The sequence below is a fragment of the Drosophila arizonae genome, chromosome 2 (assembly GCF_054131065.1).
Source record: "Drosophila arizonae isolate 15081-1271.41 chromosome 2, UAZ_ARI_1.0, whole genome shotgun sequence".
Lineage (NCBI taxonomy): Eukaryota > Metazoa > Arthropoda > Insecta > Diptera > Drosophilidae > Drosophila > Drosophila arizonae.
This window is the reverse complement of record NC_142922.1, coordinates 13,563,190-13,578,465: the sequence shown is the minus strand read 5'-3', so window position 1 is coordinate 13,578,465 and position 15,276 is coordinate 13,563,190. Positions and strand designations below refer to the sequence as shown.

General features: G+C 39.3%; 2 protein-coding genes and 1 long non-coding RNA gene across 3 annotated transcripts; 1 reads left to right on the top strand and 2 right to left on the bottom strand.

Moving 5' to 3' along the window:
* Positions 1–73: 73 nt before the first annotated feature.
* Positions 74–5,181, bottom strand: MBD-R2 (PHD finger protein MBD-R2). The gene is made up of 5 exons (XM_018000622.2): positions 3,588–5,181; positions 2,071–2,751; positions 1,879–2,011; positions 400–1,817; positions 74–336 (listed from the first exon to the last, which is right to left on the bottom strand). Exons 1-5 carry the CDS (start codon positions 4,843–4,845, stop codon positions 152–154), a joined length of 3,675 nt encoding a protein of 1,224 aa, XP_017856111.2. The 5' UTR covers positions 4,846–5,181; the 3' UTR covers positions 74–151.
* A 1,872-nt stretch (positions 5,182–7,053) lies between these two features.
* LOC149270327 (uncharacterized) lies at positions 7,054–8,312 on the bottom strand. The gene is made up of 2 exons (XR_016270432.1): positions 8,111–8,312; positions 7,054–7,343 (listed from the first exon to the last, which is right to left on the bottom strand). It is a non-coding gene; the product is annotated as an uncharacterized LOC149270327 (long non-coding RNA).
* A 3,184-nt stretch (positions 8,313–11,496) lies between these two features.
* Positions 11,497–14,901, top strand: LOC108609279 (L-selectin). Its single transcript, XM_018001033.2, has 3 exons — positions 11,497–11,785; positions 11,874–12,027; positions 14,167–14,901. Exons 1-3 carry the CDS (start codon positions 11,640–11,642, stop codon positions 14,527–14,529), a joined length of 663 nt encoding a protein of 220 aa, XP_017856522.1. The 5' UTR covers positions 11,497–11,639; the 3' UTR covers positions 14,530–14,901.
* The last annotated feature ends 375 nt before the right edge of the window (positions 14,902–15,276 follow it).

Genomic DNA, 15,276 nt, shown 5'->3' with positions numbered 1-15,276 from the left:
TTTTTTTGTATTTATTAATCTTCATATATTTATATTTCATCAAAATTCCAAGTTAATCGCTAATTAAGATATGTTCTGGTTTTTAAACCTTGCTCTACGGCAATTCAACAAATTTAATCAAATTCAATAGTAATAATTATCATTGTCCATTTTACACTTGGGCTACTTCTGTTGACTGTTCTTGATTCTTTAAAGCCTGTTTCATGTTGGCCACCTTGTTGAGATTGGCAAGACGCTTTAGTGTTTCCAATTCTTTTATAAACGTTGCCATGGCCTCTTTGGTGGTGGACATATTTGCATCTTTCAAATCGGTCAGAGTATCTTCTTTTTCAAGCTCTAAAAAGAAGTACAAAGAACATATTAAGTACATGTTGAGTTTCATCTGCAGGAAGTACTTACCGTCTATTTCACCTTCTATCTCATTGAGACGATTCATTAACAGCGATTGCTGTATCTTAACGTGTTCTATCAAACGGTACTGGCATTCCTCTGGGTCGATTGCAGCCTCCGGTTGCGGCACGTGCGGCCAGTCGGATTGTTCGGCCTTTGGACGTTTCACAGGGGTGGTTGCGTTCTCAGCCTGATCTTCGTCCCACTTCTTAGCCCACAGATATAGCTTGGGATGGTAACGATTGCGAGCAATATTGATCTTCACTAATAAGGAATGCATTGAGCGTTTAGCATCTAGTAAATTGCCCGTAAGTGTGTGAGATCGTTTTAGCAACTCGAACTTTTTGGGTGCCTGAGGATTTGGCGTATGATACCCAGCCACAGGCAGTTTGCCCTCGAAGAGCCAGTCCTGATCATGCTTGAAGCGCATCGAATCACGAACACGCGACGGATTGCGACAAATGTAGCAGACGTATTTATCTGGTACATCCGCTTCTTTGAGAATGCCATTACAAGCACCATGCTGCCAACAGAGGCACAGCTCACATTGGATCATAAGGCCATCCTCTTCCCCATATTCACAAATGCAATTTATGATTTCCTCCTGCCTCATGCGAACTATACGTATGAGCTCGCCGTTCTCCTTGATGTACTGTGGAGTCTGATTAGCCTGTTGTGGCGGCGGTGGCGCCAATGCTGCATTTATGTCTACCAGATCGTTTGACGATGGCGTTGACATCGGATCGATGATTGGTGAACTAACCGGAGTTCCAGAGAGAGCGACACGTCGTTTCTTGGCATCATTACGAACATCGGGTGTGGGCGTGTTACACGACTGTCGTGTATCTTCGAAACCTGCTCCAGATGCTGGTGAGTTGTGGGCATTGGTTGCCGCTGGCACATTCTCTTGCGAGGCGTCTACATAGCGACGTTGGGTACGTTGTCGGCTGCTCTTACGGGAACCAGACGAGCGCTTGTTGGATGAAGCACGCGCACGTTTGGTGCCCCGGCTTGTGACGACTGGTGTACTGGATTTAGTCGTCTCCTGTGGTGCTGAAATAGGTGAAACTTCTACAGGCGGTGGTGCCACGACAGGAGCAGGTGCAGCAGCAGAAGTAGCAGCTTCAGGAGTACCACTTGTTGCATGTGGTGCAGCTTTAGGTGTGGAAGGCGTCTCAACTTTGGGTGATAGTAAACGACTGCTAGGCGAAACAGTTGGCGAATTGTCACGGACTGTGGGCGATGTATCCGTAACAGCTGTCTGACGTCGAAAGGCGCGAGACTGTTGTAAATCCTGTTGATGCAACTTATTAAAGAACTGTTGATTAGGTATTTGGTTCTTCGGCGTTTGCTCATTTTGTTCAATCGAAGAGGGATGCGTGCGCTTTACAGCCAGCTCCTGCATCTTAGGACAGTGGCTGAAATGTCTGTAAAAATACATCAATAAAATTAAACAAGTGTTCTACAATGAACCAATCTGTGACTTACTGTGCTAATTCCTTATGATAGTGTCGTATGTGTATTTGCAGAATGTGCTCCTTGCGGCATGTTTTACCGCATCCTTCGCTTGGGCACACAAACAAATTATCTGTGATCTGTACCTTTAATCCGCCAATAAATACTGAAATATTCAAAAGCTTAGTTAGCCTGAATACGGTTTGCTGTGCTTAGATAACGTACCGAAACCATCTTCCAGTACGGTGCCTTCATCCAAAGCTAACACAGAGGAGGCATCGGCTGATTCGGCTGTATGAGGCATTGCCTCGTTGTCTGGGGCACGTGGTGAGGGAGACATTAACTCCGCAGGTGGCATCAGTGAGGCCACCGGTGTTTCCATATACTGGCTGTCCTCCCCTGCTCCACGGCGTGTGGCCATCGGTGACATGGGCTTTGATGTGGGCGTGGCTGACAACAGCTTGGTGGTACTCAGATCCTGTGACTCTGTTGCTGTTGTGTCTAGGGACATGTCCATAGGCTTGGGTTTTACTGGTTGCTGTGGACTGTAGTCATGTGTGTAGACGTATGCATTGATGTCTTTGGCACGACGGCGATGAATGCTAAAGTCGTACACATCCGGATTATAAACCAAACCCTGCGACTCCAAGAACACCTTTAGATCGGACTTGGAGCGAAAACGTTTTCCACTGGGCGATACCAATATGACATCCCACTTGCCTAGCACATTTGAGCGCTGATACATGTGCTTGATCCAGCCAGGCGGCAATCGCCAGTCGTGAACAATCACCGTCGGCTTCTGGTGCTCCCCGACAATTAGATAGCCTTCTGTGCCGATCGGCTGATCGTTCACCCAATGGCATGTCCACTCCCCATCATGTGGGATTTCTGGCAATCCCAAAGCAGCTGAAAAGTTTAATAGAGACATATAAGTTATTAAAATCACGGATATTTTTTGCTGCAATTACAAGAGAGGGAATTTTCCATTGTGCTCCTTTTGTGACTTATCGGAATATCAAAATTCAGTGCCCACTGTCAACACAAATGCAAACTCACAAACGCAACGAACTTTACATATACATATTTCAAACATGACCACTCAGTCAAATATATAAACTATTTTTATACCCTGACCCTGAACCCATTTTTAATGGGAAAACGGGGTATAATGGTTTTGTTAAATGTAACAGGCAGATGGAGCTGTGGCACACCCCACAAAGTATATATATTTATTATCAGGGTGACGAGCTGAATCGATTTAGCCCTGTCCGTCTGTCTGACCGTCCCTATGTAAGAACGCGTCGATCTCAGAAGATACAAAACCTAGAGACTTGATATTTACGCGCATATCAAGTTTTCCTAAAAAAATAGATAACTACTCCCGATATTTTGTTATCGACTAAAAACCTAATCGAAAACTGGTTATTTAATTATATCTCTTACACATTTAGAGGTAGAGTCCGCAAATTTTAAATGTAAACTCATATGTATTTTGTAGAATTTTGATTTTTGTTGTAATTTACCTCCCACACCTATATCCATCCCCTCACCAACACCTTTGTAAAAGGCGTATTTCAAATAGTACTAGAGACCGTTTTTCTGTGTTTTGTGTGCAGAGTTATTGTGATATATAAATTCTTCGAAGGGTTCAGGGGATTTCGTAGTCGAGCAGTCTCGACTAGAACTTTCTTACTTGTATTTCAGTAAAGTTAATACAGAATATATTTGATGCTGCAACATACCTAAATCCAAATTGGACATGTCCAGCAGTGGCCAGTCCTTGCGCTGTGGAGTCACCTTGGTCTTCTTGCTGGCGCTGGTGGCACCAGTGCTGGGCCTCTTCACTGCGACTGCAGGTGGGGCAGAGTCTGTTGATTGTGTGTCAGCATCCTGTTCAATGTTGGCCAAGACCTGGCGCGGCAGCTTGTTCATGTGCACTGCACGCACGTTCTTTGTGTATCCATCGTCGAATAGCACCTCGTATGTGTCGTTGCCCAGCAGTTTTTTGATAGTGCCTGGAAATTTTCGCGGTCCCGACCAGCGCGCCATGCATTTCTCCTCCAACTCAAAGATGGGTAAGACGCGAGAGCTGATGCGCTGACGCAGACGGTCCGATTTGAAAGCGATCCATTCTTGGTTGCCGCCGCTTGTCGAGGGTGACACCTTCAACTTGTTGTTGCGCTCGAATCGTATCAGTAGAGTCTGCTCTGATTCATTGACTTCGACAATACGTGCTGGCAGCCAAGCTCCATCCGCGCTCAACGCCTCTAGACGAGCGCCAATCGCCATGTTCGTGGGCAAGCCATATTTGGGTGGCGAATTCGAAAGTGGGGAACACGTGTTGCTAGCAGCAGGAACTGCTTCACTAGCCAAATCAGTTGAAGTGGCTGTTGCCTCGTTGGAGGAAACAACTATTGTGCTCCCTACAGATGACGCAACAAGTTCAGAGTCGACGGCAGCTTCCTTAGTTACTGCTGCTTCCTTTTGATTTGATTCAGCCTCGGCTTCAGCTTTAGCTTTAGCGGCTGCCTCGGCTGCCTTGGCTGCCTTGGCTGCCGTTTCTGCAGCAGCATTACGTACAGCTGTCTCTTCCATAATTTGGGCAACAATTTGGTCAACGGTTGCCTTAATGACGTCATCGTTGCTGCCGCTGTTCGCCGAACCGCTCACCCCAGAGCCATCCACGGTTGCCTGCTGCAAGGCTCGGTGGTCAGCCTCTATCTCGGCAGGCTCCATTTTTCCCCACGGAAACACAGTGGGGAAGACGCGCGGCTTCAGCAAGTACTTGCCATTTCTTATAGTATTGAAATCTAGTCGTCGAAAATGACGTGAGCATACAAGCACACTCTTTGTGATTTGTCGGTCCAGGCTAATGCGCGAGTTCTTAATCCAAATGGCACGAATAACGGCGTCCATCGGAAACGAGTGGTAAGTTACGCCGTGGTGCTCAAACAAACGCGAAGTCGAGGGGCAATCAGCAACGCAGCAGCGGCGCCCCATTTTGTCTGGTTTTTATAGCAATTATTTGTTTTTAATATGAACCACAAAATTTACACCGATGCTGTTGTTCGTTACGATAATCTCAGCGAAATGCGCAAAATTAACAAAAGTAGAACACACTTTCATTCGATTTTTGTTTTTCAGTGACTAGCTTACTGCGATCATGCTCTGTTGATACGTATAGTCTTTAGTAATTTTTTGATTATCGTATTAGTTTAAGAATGCCTGAATTGTTTTTTACAGTCAATTTTTTCGACGTGTATGCAATTTATTACCGCAAACTTAAAACCAATTGCAAGTATTATTCTACTATAATAATGAAGAATATGGTTGCACTTCGATTATTTGTGGCGGTCGGTAGATTGCGGCAGAGGTGACTTAGTGTATGTGTGGGGAAGTGTCATAGCAATCAACTTTGTAGTCATAGCATACAAATTTAAATTTATTTTGAATTGAATTGAATATCGGATTACATTAGTTTAGATCTTTTGTTTTATAACACAAATAAATGCATTATTTTTTTATGCAAAACAAATGATTCATAAATGTTAATGTTAATTTGTTGAAATGCGCAATTAATCGGCTCTTGTATGCATTGCGGCATATTGAAAGTCTCATAAATATGTCCGCCACATAAGAAATCGCATGAACCAAGGAACAATGTGCAGCGACAAGGCCACTGAGCACCTATTTGAAATGCAATTATAGTTCGAATTTGGGCTATCATACATTCACGTCCGCATTGTAGTGACACATTGCAAAAACACCATGCGCACAACCTACTATGTATGTATGCATGTAGCAGAAGGCTTTACGCCAGTTTTTAGTCGAAGGAGTCACTCACATGTATATGTAAACATATATGTATACTTATACATTCATAGTCATATCCCTATGTATATGTATGTATAGGTTGTCTGCGATCAAAGTTTTTTTTATAACATTTAATTGTTAGCTGTAATTAAAACAGTGACAATAGCCATTATTATGCATAACACAGTTATCCGTAGACTTGTGTGTGTATGTATGTATATTAATATGTACAGTAACGCGCAAAGTTTTTGAGTAGACGGCGCCCGGCGTTGCTGTTGGGCGTTGGTCAGGTGCCAAAAAGTTCACACAAAATGTTGACACACACACACACAAAAAGGCAGCCTTGGCCTCCAAATTAAGTATATGTATAAATTTAGGATAGATTTATATAAGTAAAACAAATGTTATATATATTTAAGTATTTTAATCTAATATAAAATACATAAAAGTAAAAAGCGGTTTCAATGATTGAATAAGGTGTGTACAAATTTTTAAAATATTTATTTATTTTGAGTATATATATTCTACAAAAAATAGAAAACAATAGCTTTTTAGTCGAGCTGTGCACTATTTTCTAAATTTAGAGGATGAAGTAATAAAAAATAGCAAAATCACAAATCATTATAAAATTTTCCCTACTCTCTTTGAGTATTACAAAATATTGTAAATAATAAAAAATGTTGTTTACCAAAAAATTTACACTCGATCTTTAAAGTTTGCCGGCGTGTATTAAAAGCGTACCCAGAAGTTCATGCCTAATGTCAGGTATTTTATAGAGCTAAGGTCGTAGAGTTGTTGAATCGTACGCCAACCTACATTGTGTGAGTTCCCAAAAATCGAAATTAGCATATGCTCAATGAGGCGCATAGAAGAGTCAAGAATAAATATTAAAGGTTCCGAATCAACTACTATATATATGTGCATACACAGATGCATGTATATACACATAGATAAGCACTATATTTAAAGTCCAATCACGGTGTGAACATAAAGCAAACTTTAATTATTATTTCTTTATAGGCATATGTCGCTGACATAAATAATAAGTAATTGCCATTGGGGCTATTGTTGTTGGGTCTATAGCCCATTCCGGTTGTATCAAATATGTGACATTGACGGGACCACGAGTTGGCCAAACAGACGAGCCAATTGAGGAAAATCCAAATGTGGGCTCATAATTTTTTTTACATAATAATTTCACCAGTTATAAGCAATAATTCAACGCATCGTCAGCCATTTCTTCAAATATTGACGCAAACTATTCACAGATCTTATAAATGGGTTGGCAGCTGCACCTGCCATACTCTCTTTTTATGTAAATACCTGACAGGTACAACACACTCATGCACACACACACACACACACCCACGGAGGCAGCAAATATTAAACAATATGCAAGCTGTGCAAAATATTATTAATTTCGATAAAACAAAATTAAATATCTGTATAAAACAACACAACGGCTGCACTTTCTCCTTCAACAAGTACATATTTACATTTAGCCAACTCTGTGGTAAATTGGCCAGCCCGAGATCGCTGGGATGACAGGCCGGAACCCATTGCGTAAATATGCGGTAATTTTTTTTGTATAGTAAGCAAACAAATGAGCCCAGCCTCTCGGTCTGCGTTGTAGCTGCTGCTGACGTTATCTCAATTTCTTAACATCCAGTGGAGCTACAAAGAGACTTGAAGAAATTTTATTTTTATTTAGTCACAATAGTAAAGATTACATTATTTTTAATAGTAATATTTATATATATAATACTTGTAGTTTTCTTTTGTTGGTCATACTATAATCATTGCTGACCCAACCGAGTAATTAAAATAAAGATCATATAATTATGTTGTTTGTCGGCAAACTTGAACTTGCTGAAAGCACAACTACAAACTTCAGAAAGTTATTAAAAAATTTAATACGACTCTTAAATACTCTCTTTAGCTTTATGGCATATTAAAATGTGATCGACTATTGCCATCAGTAACAACTTCTTGAACTATTAAATATAGGGATGCTGTGCAATTAATAAATAGTAATTATTATATTGTCCAGCGCAGTGATAAATCACATATGCCGTTAGGATTATAATGTTTGAAGCATCGTTTACGAAAAGTCTGGTCATTTGGTTGGGAAAAGACGTCGCGACGTGTTCACAATGAGCGGCATTGCCCAAGTCCAAAAACTGTCGATTGCACGTACAATTTGTTATTACAATACTCTGCATTTCTCAATATAAACATAGATCATTTTTATGAGCGTCGAAAATAAATACAAAACTTATCAAACATGGCCGAGTGAATTTGAACTCGACTTTAACTGTGAATTAGTCTTCCAAAGTGAAGTACAACTAAAATTGTTTGAAGCTTGTAAACTGTTCACATTAAGATTTCAGATGTTTGGCCTCTATATAGATTTAGTAGATAAATTTTTTACTAAAGTGTCTATTAAACATACCGAGCAATATTAACACATATATATAGCATAAAATTAAATTTCGTAATATTTATTTTTATGAAAGAATTAAATTTTAAAAATGATGTATATAAACTTCGGATTCAAAACCTAAGCAGAATTTCAGATCTTTACGATATTACAATATTATATTTGAAAATTATTATATTGTACTATTCTTTTGTAATGAGATTTGATTTTTACAAACTGCTAGTTGCTTTTTGACTTGACATTTAAAACTTAAACAAAACAGAACTTACAAATTGAAATACTTTGAAAAAATAATGGTTCTGTTTATTAAACTTATTATTCACTTTGTCCTCTTTATGTCTGATTAATTTATTTGGATAGTAAATAAACAGAATAATTTAAGGATATTTCACATGCTTTTGTCAAAAGACAATTTTTTTTAAATATATATTTTCAAACCTAAAAAAAAAAAAAAAAAATGTATGCAATAACATAAACGTGAAAACTCTCCAATTTTGTGCAAATTTATTATTTAGAGATTTTATTTGTTATCTTATCGTCTTCTTGTTGCTTATTCATTTAATAATTTCTCCGAAAAACGGAATGAGAAAAAAACTCAGCTCACAAGATGTCAAAAAAAAAAAAAAAACAAAAATCAAAAACAAAATATTCGAAATTTTGGGTTCGTCCGTCGCTCGATGCTGTGTAGTTACATTTCGAATACACTTAAACACATTCGAGCATGGGCGAGGCATTCACTGGCGGGTATTCAGCGATAATTCGGAGATACATATGTACGTGTATATACCAACTGAGCACCTGCCAGTCTACTTTAGCAATGTTACAACTGAGTTGTCCAGATCTGCAATAGTGATACATTAGATTGCCATGCATGCGGCATAGGTAGTCTACATGCTCTGCGGCACGTGTTAACGTAACATGGAAAAATGCCAAAAAAAAAAAAAAAAAAAAAAAAAAAAAAAAAAAAAACGACCTAAAATGTTTCCTACTTTTTCCTACACCCTGTATATATTATAATGAGCATACGCTGTGGTATTTAGGCAGCAGAAGTCGTCTTTGGCTCATATATTGAGTATATGATTTGCTTCAAAGTCAATATATCAGCATTTTTGTTAGACTTTTTAAATGAAATGCCCGATTTCTAAAAGACTTAAATATACCCTATAAAATTAATTTTAGACTATAATAATTAAAATTATTTGTTTTATTTGTAAAACAAATACTTATTTTCGGCCGTCAAATCGATAAATATCGAAATTATCGATTCGTGTAGATTCCTGTTGATAAACATAACTTTCCTTTACTTTAAGTTCTTTTAATTTACACATAAATGCTTCAGCCTGTTTCATTAAAAAACTGTCACAGAGAGATGGTAGAGCTTACCCTTTTTAGGATATAAAAGGTATCTTATGAGCAGCTACGCATATTATCTGCTTGGACACACCCCTACTAGAGCACTCTTACTTATTTATTTAGTTGTTCAGAAAACGTGAATATGTCGAAAAATGTGCCTCGCATCGGGCTGGGTCTGTTCACATTTGTTCAATTTGCTTTCGGTTGGTGAAATTTCGCCATTGATGTACTCGTCGCGGCGGTCGTTATTTTCTTTGCCGCCTTACTGACCTTGATCTGGTGATGGAGAGACGCGACTTGGACCTCTGACGTGCTGTGGACCTAAGCTGAACATACTGCAGTTGCCCGCGTCATTTTTGTTTTTGGTTTTGGCTTATGCTTATGCAATATCACGTGCATACATAAATATGTAAATCTTCTGGTTGTTTATTGCCATTATGTAATGTCAAAAAAACACTTGTTGGCCCGTTAAGCTAAATCGGCTGGGAGGAGCATGAACGCATTCATCACAAAGCACTCCAAGCTCAATATCTTATCAGTATTGTCTGTCGCGGCATCAAGCTATGATGGTGATCCGTATGAAACATGAGACTGATCATGAGACATGAGACTTATCATACATTATGCTCTTTACTTTCTAAATTACCAATATTATACATGTATGCGATAAATGCATAACATATGTATATGTAAAACTATCTAATAACATTTTTATGTACATTTAAGTCAACGTCTTAAAGTTTTTAGTTTGCTACGTATTTAAAGTCATTCAAGAATTAAATTGAAATTTAATAAAAGTTTCTCTACTCTCAAAAAAAAAAAAAAAACAAGGGCTGCAAAAAAAAAAATAAAATAATAATAATAATAATAAACGCTTTTGCTTGAATCAATAAAACATTTGTAGTTTAATTTCATATAGTATTGATACTTTACAACAAAATTTTTGGCGTTACATTTCTTACAAATGCTCGAACAATTTGAGATAAATTTTTTTTTTTTTTTAAGTTAAAAAAATATATATAATTTCCGATTTAAATTGGATAACATGCATGTTAAGCCTAAAAATATTCTTGGCTGAAGAATAATTGATTACAAATGTTTGTCTGATCAGAATAAATAAAACCCATTTCCAATTAATGCCAATCGACAGCTTTAATAAAAATAATTGTTGATATTTCATAGAGACGTAACCGCTCTCCCGCAATTTCTCAAGCGCGTGGCTTCGATTCATATTTCATGGATATCCATAAATAAACGTCTATTTAGCAGCTGGCTTCCTAATTGGAAAATGGCAAGGCCCGCGAGTTCGAGTGCTCAAGACTGTAAGCCAAATGTGTCACCTGTGACTTTCAGTGGAATAAATTTGGTCAGCTATTTGGGTTATGTAATGGCCAAAGCAAAGACAAGGCGATGCAAAAAAAAAGTACCCCAAAATCTATGCCAGCCGCTCCAAGAGTAAATATATTTTTGAAACAAACACAAATGTCAAGCAGCCAAAGAGAAAAAAATGCCTTAAATAATGTAAAGTGAGAAAACAAAACTAAAGCAAAAGTAAAGATATACGGGCATGTACATGAGCGAAATTGCCATGCGTCTGATGAATTTTCAAGACGTGGTCGTGGCGTATTTGTATAGCTAATTATGTAGGTTTGCTGGCTGAGGCGTCGAGTAAATAACGAAAATTGGCCAAGGCGCGTATTCGCACTGCTAAGTGGTGCAAAATGATGGGCGCATACGCATCTATTATGGAACTAACGAGTACTAGACATACGGCTACGTCTCTGTCTCCGTCTCTGACTCTGACTGCGACTGCGATTGCTTACGATCCCCGTCTGATGGAGTCCGAAAATGTTTGTCAATGCAATCGACAGGTAACCGGCCACTTAAAATTCAGCATCGTATGCGAGGCACCTCCAAAAAACATTTTCATATATGAAAAGCCCCGCACAAACAAAAACTAAACAGCCGAAGTCAAAGCCGAAGTTGAAGCCACAGCCGAAGCCGTAGCCAAATGCTGCCGCTCGCCCATATATAAGACCGAGTGTGACCGAAGTATTTGTGTCATTGCAGTTTCATATAGTCGATCGGTCGGTTGCTGGATTGTTCGTCGCGAACAAAGTCGAAAAGTTGAAAAACGAAAGTGCGTGGGTGTGAGAGTGCAAGAGTTGAAATCAGAGACAGTTCGAAAATGAAAGCGTTCATTGTTGCCGGTGTTTGTTTGTTTGGCCTGTTGAGCCTTGGCTCGGCCCAGTTCCAAAACGGACGCCTAGAGCCGCCAAATCCGCAGCTGTGCGCCCAGCGCATCATTCACGAGAAGACACCCGATGGCAAAGGGTGAGTCAATCACAAAATCCCTTACCACAGCTCCACGAAGTGAATTGTTATTAACCTCAAACATATTTTACATTCACTTCTACTACAGGTACTTCTTCTCGTGGCGCGACCCACAACTGAAGGGCGTGGAGGAAGATTGGCTGACGGCCAGAAATTATTGCCGCAGACGCTGCATGGACTCTGTATCGCTGGAGACCAGTCTGGAGAATGAGTGGATCAAGCAACGCGTTGTGGGTGATAATGTAAGTGGAATAGAAAACTAATTTATACAATTTGAATGGTCCTTAAGACAAAAGACTTGAGCAACGAACTTGTATGATCTTTAACAATATCACTACTAAAGTATTGAAATTTATTTTATTCGATAAGTTACATATGTATGTATATACATATGTATATGTATCATATATATGTGCAAGTCATTGTTGACACTGACAAGATTACAAGCGATTGGCTAAATGCCTCAACAACTATACAAATGTAGATATTTCCTTTTATTACGCCGCCTCGACTGTATACCAATTGACACCTCTGTCGGACACCAGTCAAAGAAGTTGGCAATAATTTACGATGCTTGCTGAACTAAAAGCCTTTTGTTTGAGTTATGTCATTTTAGGGTTTTGATAATTTGCACACTTTCGAATTGGGGCAGTCACATGCAAATGTATCCGATCCACATTCATATTATAATTGTCGATTTCATTACTCTTTTGAAATTACAAAGGAATAATGGACTTGAGTTGACCAAGTTCAATGTAAAACCATTTGGCAAACTTTCTCAGCGATTCATCAACATTTTGCAGTCGCTTTTGTTGTGGGCAATTTTGTTGTTCGCTGCTATTGTTGTTGTTGTTGTTCGTTTGTTATGCAACGGAAAGACTGACAAACAGGCAGACATGTGTCAAGTTAAAGAGCTGTCTGTAACTCTTGAGGCTACGGCTGCTGCGGTGGCTGCTGCTGCTGCTGACCAGCGGCCGGCCGGCAGCGTTTTTGTCTGAGTTACGTGAGAAAATTGTAATTGTAATGAAAACGAAAGTAAGTGTGAGGAAACAGTCGTGGAAACACAATATAGCAGTAAAAAATAAATAAAATCAATATGCATTGTGGTAAACCATAGCCATAGCAAAGAGGAAGTGCTGTGGCTAAATGCTTCCATTGCCAATGCCAAACAAAAGACTTAGGCAACAAACTTGCCGCAATTTGTATATCATTTATTTCATTTGTGGTAACCAATTGTGGTTAAACATCAATGGACAATATATTACCCAGCTCTCTACCTCGCGTTTTTTGTTTTTTTTTTTTTTTTTTTTTTTTTGATTGAGAAAGTTCTGTTGATTCTCTGATTGGAAAGACTTTATGGCCTTTCTGTTCATGGCTTTTCTGTGGAATGAACTTGCTGATAAGCTTTATGGGTATCCAATGCTCGCTCCACTTTTACTTTACATCAGATTTGATCCCCTCATATATTCAAATGAGACAAGTGCATCGGCTACGCTTCCGTGATGTTGCAATTGATTGATTGCAATGGCGCTTGCAATTACAATGCTGGCGAGGCCCGCAGCAATACAATACAACAACAAAAACAACAGCAACAATTCGATGTCCATTAATTTGTAGCTTTCCGCTCAATGGACATTTCCAAAGGGCACTCAATGGCAACAGGTGTGTGTGTGTCTCTGTGTGTGTCTGTCTGTGTAAATATATGTATTTGTATACTATATAAAATAAACAGTTTTATGGCCATTCGGGTGAAAGTGACTGATGAACAGTGCGGTTGCTGTCGCTGCCTGTAGCTCTCTTGTGGCTGCTGACAACCGCCGAACGAAACCCGCCAACGGGTGCGGCCGCAAAGGGCGCGACTTGGAATGAGTTCGCTTTCAATGGCACCATAATAGCTGCTCACTGGCTGGCTGGCTGGCTGTCTGTCCGTCTGTCTGTCTATTGTTACTGAGCCCAAGCCCCTATCGATGCTTAAATTTCTACCAACTGTAATTGGTGCCAACGCATTTTCGAGCGTACGACAAAAACAAACTAACGGAAAACTGATATTCGAGCTTGGGCAAGTGCATTGAACTTGAACTGGTCGAAATGGGAGCAATAACTAAACCAAATTTATGCGTATTTAGCTATTTATCGGTCATCAATAGATCATTATTGAATATTAAGTTCATTCAATATATGTTTGAAAATTTCCCTTTCAATATTTTCTATACTTGACCTAGAAAGCTAATTATAGGTCATACATAAAATTTAAATGCTTATTAAGATGATTAGGACATCCACATTCCACACATTCTATACCTCGCTTAGGCATACATAATTTCCAATCTTTGCTTATACACCAGCTACATACTAAATGCCACTGCTTTCTTTTCTTGCAGGTGAAATACATTTGGACCAGCGGTCGCTTGTGCGATTTCAAGGGCTGTGACCGTCCCGATCTGCAGCCCACAAACATCAACGGCTGGTTCTGGACCGCCACGCTGCAGAAGTTGGCACCAACCACGGAGCGCAGCCAGGGCGATTGGTCGCCCACCGGTGGCATTGGTCTGCCCCAGCCCGACAACCGTGAATTCAAACAGAACGGCGCACCCGAGAACTGTTTGGCTCTGTTGAATCAGTTCTACAACGACGGTGTCAACTGGCACGATGTGGCCTGCCACCACAAGAAGTCGTTCGTCTGCGAGGAGAACGATGCTCTGCTGAAGTATGTGCGCTACACGAACCCCAATCTGCGCATCTAAATCGCTCACACTCAAAGCGGAAGTAGCAGCTGGGAATGACGTGTGGAGTTGGAGCCTCGAGCAGCGACTTCAAATAAACCAAAAATGATATTTTTATGTAGCTACCATAGATGTCCATTCGTGTGTGTATGCAAATGTATGTGTGCTGGTGTGCGAAATGATTCATTCGATTCGGTGCTGCTCATGTACTCTTTGTTAGTTACTCTTCGATATCTTGTAAACTTCCGGCTATCCTATACATATGTCTTACGTATTTGTTGTAACAGTTTTTCCAGTCTCTGCGCTCTTTCTCAACACTTAGTTTAATTATTAACTTTGTATTAATTTATGATTTTTTAAATTATAATATAACATTCAAAACGACGAGTAAAACTCAAACTGTCTTTTTCTGCTGGTCTTCGAATTCATTTAAGCTGGGCGCAAAAGATTTGGTAATAATTTATAAGTGATTTTGAAAAGAAAGTCAAGTCAAGAGGCAAGCGTTACATGTTAACATATGTATTTCTTTTGTGCGAAGTTTATCTGATATGAAAGCATACTCTGGAAATTTATTGACTTCAATTTTATATTATTAAGATTAAAGTTAAATATTTAGTTTATGAAAGTTTCGAATGTACAAAAATAGCAAAACAAACATACAAAGCATTTGCTTTCACTATGCCAGCATTTTCTCCACTTTGAAAAGTTGCGCCATTATATGAACATCTGCATTTGCATCGATAAGATTTGATCGATTTTCAGTATAAA

Bases quoted from the DNA above. Each gene is read 5' to 3' on its own strand.
- MBD-R2 (XM_018000622.2), bottom strand. From the start codon at position 4,845: ATGGGGCGCCGCTGCTGCGTTGCTGATTGCCCCTCGACTTCGCGTTTG. The intron at 2,012-2,070 runs GTACGTTATCTA...TGAATATTTCAG, and splicing joins CGTACTGGAAGATGGTTTCG to TATTTATTGGCGGATTAAAG. The intron at 337-399 runs GTAAGTACTTCC...ACTTCTTTTTAG, and splicing joins GATAGAAGGTGAAATAGACG to AGCTTGAAAAAGAAGATACT.
- LOC108609279 (XM_018001033.2), top strand. From the start codon at position 11,640: ATGAAAGCGTTCATTGTTGCCGGTGTTTGTTTGTTTGGCCTGTTGAGC. The intron at 11,786-11,873 runs GTGAGTCAATCA...CTTCTACTACAG, and splicing joins AAGACACCCGATGGCAAAGG to GTACTTCTTCTCGTGGCGCG. The intron at 12,028-14,166 runs GTAAGTGGAATA...CTTTTCTTGCAG, and splicing joins AACGCGTTGTGGGTGATAAT to GTGAAATACATTTGGACCAG.